Source organism: Crocodylus porosus, unplaced genomic scaffold (assembly GCF_001723895.1).
Source record: "Crocodylus porosus isolate Cpor-Errol unplaced genomic scaffold, CroPor_comp1, whole genome shotgun sequence".
NCBI lineage: Eukaryota > Metazoa > Chordata > Crocodylia > Crocodylidae > Crocodylus > Crocodylus porosus.
The window spans coordinates 123,876,667-123,883,703 of record NW_017728931.1 but is presented as its reverse complement, the minus strand read 5'-3'; the positions used below and the strand labels follow the sequence as shown (position 1 = coordinate 123,883,703).

The 7,037-nt window shown below is 42.0% G+C and overlaps 1 protein-coding gene across 1 annotated transcript in view; it reads left to right on the top strand.

Annotated features, from left to right (window-relative positions):
- The first annotated feature begins 1,277 nt into the window (after nucleotides 1-1,277).
- Nucleotides 1,278-7,037, top strand: part of ARMC10 (armadillo repeat containing 10) — a 16,121-nt gene continuing 10,361 nt past the window's right edge. The window contains exons 1-2 of the mRNA XM_019543607.1: nucleotides 1,278-1,848; nucleotides 3,849-3,983. Coding sequence (XP_019399152.1) covers nucleotides 3,891-3,983 — 93 coding nt within the window. The 5' untranslated portion in view covers nucleotides 1,278-1,848; nucleotides 3,849-3,890. The remainder of the gene's footprint in view (nucleotides 1,849-3,848; nucleotides 3,984-7,037) is intronic.

Sequence of the window (7,037 nt, the reverse complement as noted above, 5' to 3'; positions counted from 1 at the left end):
AGGCTTTGCCCGCCGCCCGGCTCCGGTTCCGGGCCCGCGGCGTTTGGTGCACGGAGGCTCCGCGCCTCTTCTCTGCCGGGACGATCCCGGAGCGCAGGCAACTGGGCAGCGTCTGAATCCGGAGTCGCTCCGATTTGTCTGTCTCCAAGCAAAGAGACGGATGTGCCGTTTGCCTCGAGGCATCTGCATACTGCCATACATCTGTCCTGTAACCCACTGGTTTTTTTAGGACCTTTGGCAATGGACTTTAATATACTTCTTTTTGAAAGTAACTAGATTCCTTTCTAACCCTGTCACGTGCTCAGGGTGCCTTGTCTTGGATCTTGCTCGGCCCCTATTCTCTTATGTATTTATGTTTAAAAAAATAAAATGGGGGGGTACTTGGAATGAACCTGGAAATGGATGGAGTAAGCGGGGGGGTTCCCTCTCCCCCTTTCCCATGCCCATGGTAACTGTTGGTTATCAAGATACTAGCTTTGGGTTTGGGTCAAAAAATAGTGAATTGTGAAAGAAGGAATTACAGGAGCTGGTTAGTTTAACAAAACCTCATGAAAGTAGCTCCTGAAGTATTGGGGGAGGGGGGTGGAATAGGGAGTTTTTGGGAGAGGGTTTGGTTTTGTTTGTTAGGGTTTTTTTGAGACCAGGTACTCTGAAGTAGTTCTGGTGATCCAAGGGTAGCAGGCTAAGTGACTTGGCTGGCTAAGTGACTTCACAACAAAGAGAATCTTTCACGCAAAGGCTGTTGCTTTATCAAAATATGAGAAAACTCAGCCAAAACTTTGTTGAGTATTCTCAAAGAAGAGAGTTGTTAGTGTCACTGAGCATAACCCTAAGTAACTCAAAAAAATAGAAAACCACAAGTATCGATGAAGCCCCTCTGCTCTAGGCCCAGGCGAGCCAGGGCCCCCCCCCTTGCCCAACCTTTGTAACCCTTTCTTTAGCTCCTGTAATCTTCTGTCCTTCTGAAAAACAAGCAAGCTAAAACTGTTATCTGTAAAATGCAAAAGCATCGCTCAGAGAGAGAAGAAAAAAAGAGAGATGAGGGGGGGCCAACTAGTAAAAAACTTCTGTAGAAATGACCAGAGTATAAATATACACTGTTGCAGGGCTAGGGGCGCAAGATTTGAGACCATACAGTCTCCCTGCGCCTTTTACTTGAGCTCAAATAAACTCTGTCTACTTCTCCCCCCAGTGTGTTTATTTGGCGCGATGCACACTGAACAACAAACCCAATTGTTGCCTCCCTCGGGCACCTTGTGCTGGCAACAAAGCCTTTCAGTGCAATTCATGTGCCCCAGGAAGAGCAAAATCTTCCTGCACTGTGTTAGTATAGAATTCCAGGAAGAATACCGGTATAGTAAGTCCTCTTCTGTAATGTCTAAATAGGTTTCTATCTTCCATGTCCAGCTATGTGCTGAAAATTTGGGACAAGCATGCTTTGATTTTCATATAGCAAGAAGTTGAAATTTTATTTTAAGGGCAAAACAGAATCCAGACTTATCTCTGGCATTACTAAGGTTTACCATGGTATGGTAGCTGAATAAAATAAATCCCAGAATTGTGCGGCAAACCTTACAACTGACATGTTATCTGTAGATCCTAGCTGTAACAGCCCTGTAAAAGACACCATGTACTGGGGCTCAGTAAAACCTCTCAAACCAGTTTTGAAATAATTACTTTTCCAACTTTCAAATATTAACAGATGGTGATCTTCCAAAATCAACTGATAGCCTGGATGCAAACCATCTACAGAAACTTATTCAACTGCTAGAGTCTACAGATGATCCATTGATTCAAGAGCAAATATTGGTGACTCTGAGCAACAGTGCTGCCTTTTCTGAAAATCAAGTAAGTATTGTTCTGAAGAAACAATTGCATTTCAAAACTAGCCCATGTGGAAGATGAGAACCCTCATTTGTAAATGTGTAAGCATGGGACTAGAGCGTCATGATAATCTTGGTTTAAAAACTGTGACCATGTGCAGGTTGCTTAATCTTGCCTTAGTTCTCCACCCATACAGTGAGTATAATTTACCACAGTAGACCCTTGCTTTTCTAACCCCTGTGGGACTGTTTCCCATTTATACATTTCAGTGTTTTACGTGTATGTGGGAGATCTGTAATATAAAATAGCAGCAAAAAGAAAGAGGAATATAAAAAGCAAAAATCATACATAGCAGTCTAGGAGGGGTTTTTTACAATATTATGGATTCTTGTACCAAGAAAAAGCCCTGTGGATGCACAAGTTGCTGGTTCTGCATTTATGGTGACTAAGCTGGGAGGTCATGTAATCTGAGTGGTCACATAAATGGGGTTGACATAAGCAAGAACCTACTGTACTTAATATGGCTATTGTGATCCAACGCTTTTGTATAGTTTCATATTTTCAAAGCGCCATATGCGTGTATTACCACTAAATTTTATATAACATTATCTGATGGGTTTATAACATTATCTGAGAGATGCTGAGTTTCTGCAGTTTCCAGAACTGGACCTGAAACTTGCTTTAACAATCTAATCTCTATTTGTCTTCATAATGTTCTGATATTTGCACCATGTACAATCACAAATCAGTGCCTACCAGTGAATCTACTATTCCATTTGGTTGCGAATTTGAGAAATTTCTTTGGGAGATGTATATTTTTTGTGGAACCTGTAACAACTTAAACTGCAAACTCCTATACTTTTTTTTTCTTTAGATGCTTCTCATAATTGTAACAGTATTGTCTCAGCTACACTCAGTATCTCAGTAGGATGATGGGAATGTGAAGAATATGAGACTTTATTTTGAATCTTATTAAAACACGTGATGGCTCTTTCTGGAGCATAGAAAGAGACAGATTTTTTTTTACTTGGAACATTCATAGCCCAGGTAAAAAGAAGCTAAATTTTAGACCTGTTGTTAATAATAATAATAATAATAATAATAATAGCAACCAGGAGTGGCAATGGCAAGTTTCCAGATACCATCGAGAAGTTATTGCTGAGGGAAGCACTTGGAGTTATGGGAGTTTGTTTTGCTATGTACTACCCACTGTAATATTTAATCCGTTTATATAAGATGTTCTGCCTTTTTATTGAGCTACCCTAAGCCTTTTTTGGGTGAGGAGGCATATAAATCTAATAAATAAGTAATACTGAACCTGACTCTATAAACTTTCGTAGCATAACGTACTATTGAATTCAGAGGCATTTGCAAAGGCCTGGCAGCATTGAATAGATTGTTCTTTAAAGCAAGTGTACATTTATTGCCTTTGTCTGAAATGCTTAGCAAATATTGCTAATTTGCTAGTGTTTTTTTTACCTTGTAAGTAGAGATGTTTTGCTCTTTTCATACATGGGGCTGTATTCTGGCTTAAACAGAGCTATCGTTGCTTCAATGGAAAGTAGCATGTGTAAAGCCAAAATGTGTCCAATTAATTACATATTTTAATTTGCTAAAGTAAAAGTAGTTGTTCAACCCTGATTTTTTTACCATTTTACAAGCTTTCTTAATTTGGACAATTTTGCAAGACTTATGTACTATATATTCCAGAAAAATGCGTGTGTGTACTTTGTCTACTGAAAAATTACATCTGAAAATAAGGTGATTATATCTAACCAGTTACTATAAATTGGCACCAAAATTTCAAAGAGAATAATATTTTAATCTACTATGTAGAAAAGTGTGTCAATATTTTTTGCTTAAATAGAAGCAAATCCTGAAGTCCCCTTTTTTCCCTTTAATTTACCCATTTATAGTAAATGGCATTTTCCCCCCATTTTTTCCTTTTTTTTTTATAGAAGATTTCAGGATTTCTTTTTTAGGATTAGGAGTAATCTAATTTAATGTATCTCTTTGCCTTTTAGGATATAATTCGAAACTTGGATGGCCTTTCTGTTATTGGAAAAATGGTCTCAGATAGCATCCCTAAAGTTAAAGAAAAAGCACTGAATGCACTCAATAACTTGAGTATGAATGTTAAAAATCAGGAAGAGTTAAAGGTAAGTACTTAATTTTGTTAATATATTTTGCCTTTTAACATAAAATGGTATAGAGAATAATTATTAAAGAGGAAGATGCAGGTGTGTTTGGAAACCAGTGGTATATACAAACCAGCAAATTCAGATGGATGATGAGGTCAAGAGGAATGGCCAAGTGTATTAAATCACTAATAGTTCTAAAAGTCCAGATCCTGTTCCATTTACCAGTTATCTAAATCTACATAAGTACTCAGCCAAAAACGTCTTGTCTCAGGCGAGTGATCCTGTTTCACCTAGGGAGGTACATGGCAGCCCACTGTCTCTCTAAATCCACTCAGGCTGAAAATGATCTAAAGCACTTGGCTACTGGGCAGAAAGGACATTGATCCTATGTGTCTCTCTTGTGACCTAGGTACTTAAAGCTGAGATGAAAGCACATTTAATGGTTTTTCTGAGGGATTCAAGTGTTGAGTCTCAAACTTGGAGACTTAGGGTGCGTCTATATGAGACATTTACTGTGGAGTTGAGTAATTAGCTCTGCATTAAATGTCTTTGCATCTACATGTGCAGAGCTGTTAGGCTGAAGTAAACTAATAAACTCCATGGCAGGTTACTACATGTAACTACAAATAGTAACTGCTGTGGAAGTTTTTTACTCTGCAGCACCGCACAGGTAGACGCTGATGTGGCTGGCAAGGGCACAAGGGTGCTTCAGTGCAGGAGCTGCTGCTGGCTAGCCCTGCCCTGGAGCACCCTCATGCCCCATCCAGGTCCTCTGCAGCACATTGAGCTGGATTGGAGCAACCCCACGCTACCAGGCTGACCCCCAGGAAGCCTTTGCCAGCCAGGGCTGGTCTGATCCAGCTCAACATGCTGTGGTCCTGGGCACACATTGTAACAGCATGCCTGGGAGCAATAAACTCTGGTACTATAAGTGCTGGAGTTTATTATTCCATGTTAATTGCATGTGTAGACATGCCCTTAGATGCCTAAAAGTTGCTTAAGAGGCATTTAGGAGTCTTAAAGGTAGACTAGGATTTGGGCCTAATGATTTTTTTAGTTCCAGGCGTGTTTCTGAGGGATAGGGGAAAAAAATCAATTTGATATCAATATTGGAAAGAAAGTTTATTTTAAGATGGTATCCAGATAATTGTTCTAACATTAGCTTCAAATTAATTTATAAAATCTCTCAGAAAGTGCTCCAGGAATTCTCCTTTTTGCAAGTTTGTGGTGAGGTGGGTATGAAAATGCAGTTCCTGATGTGTACACCCCCCCCGCAACCACCACCACCACCATCCATACCCTTAGACTGAATCCTTGGGCAAAGTAGAGCAGTAAGACATAGAAAAACTTTCCTTATCTCCCATTTAGACCATGTCCTTAAAAAATACGTTTTCCTTTCACAACACAAAAGGAAAGCATTGTTATGGCCTACCTTTTGAAAAAACAAAATGTTATACCTAAGCGGCCAGGTAATATAAGAACTAATAAAGCAATTCAGTCCTTCCCTTATGACTGCTGTAGATGCATCATTAAATCAAAAGAAAATTTCTCTTTTAACCATATTCATGGTGAACCATAATCATGATTCAGTTGGTAACCAAAAGAGCAGGTAAAAGCAGAAGACCAATAAATATTGGTCTTCGAGACATGGTTTATCAGATGCTCTAAAACAAGGCATTTTTACAGACGTATTTTGCTGGCATGAAGAAAGCAGAGATTTGTCACCTCTGCCGTGGAGACAATGAAATCATGCTTCGCATACAGAAAAGTAATCTAAGACAGCCTCCAGTCATTCCCAGAATGCTGCACCTTTGGCTAGCAAAGATTTTTCAGGTAAATTGCTTCCAGTCAGGTGGCCTCCCAAGCAGAACAAACAGGGAAATAAAAACTGGGCATGAATTTTTTTCTTCTAACAGTTTAGCCCGCTCACACCAGTAGGAGTCAGAAACATTGGTGGCAACTGAAGCCAGCACCTGTAACTGACTCCACAACTTCCTGCCTGGTAAGACCAGGACATACCTAGGAGCAAAAACTAACTTGTTCCTTCATATCTATGATCTGTGTTAATGCATGCACAGAGAAACCTTGCAACACTATCTCTCTTGGTCTCTTTTCCTGCCATTTTTTTAGCTTGCTAAAATAAAAGCTCCAAAGCCACTTGTCAGCCGAAAGTGACCTGTATCTCATTCAGACCTGAGGTTAAGACTATAACTTGCTCTTTATGTGGCTCACTCCTGTTTTTACTACCTGCTTGACCTATCAGCAACATTTCTAACACTGTTTATCACCAAATACTACTATATAAGAGGTTGAATGGAAATTTCCTGAAAAAGCTGGTCAAGCAAATGTCCCGGGTATGTGGCTCTGGGAGTGCCGATCTGAGGATAGCTGTGGAGTTAAGGCAGGCTGCTTCAGACCTGGGGACCTTATGGCTTCCAGAATCCTGGGCCAGCAGACTTCCCTGGCTGCCTGACTTCCATAGCCTAGATCACTGGTCACCAACCCGGGATCCTGATTAACAGGTAGATCCCAGAGCCTCTTTGGGTTGGGCTGGGGGGCCTAGACAGGTCCGGGAAGATCTGGTCATCCAGGGGCATTGGGGGGGTGGGGCTTCCGCCGCTGGTCGCAACCCAGGAGTGGCCCCCCACCTGTGCTCCAGGCACAGTGGGCAGCCTGCAGCAGCAGCCACCTCATCTCGAGCACAGGGAGGGGCACAGGCCCCCAGAGCCTCTCTTGCATGCCCCTGGATGACCACATCTTCCCAGTCCTGGCTGGGGCCCGATCCACTTCTGTGTTGTGCCTGCCCAGCAGCCAGATGAGCATGGAATTGGGCCCCAGCCTGGCCAGGTCTGGGACTCTCTGCAGCCCACAGCTGCATGGTGGGGGTGCTCCCACTGTTGGGCACAGCCTGGCAGAGGTCCTGGGGCTCATGCCCCCCCCATCTGTGCTTGAGAAGAGGTGGCTGCTGCTGCAGGCTGCTTGCTGCTCCCAGAGCACAGGAGGGAGCAGGGAATGGATCCCAGGGCCTCACCAGGTTGCACCCAGCAATGGAAGAGTCGTGTCTGTTTCCCG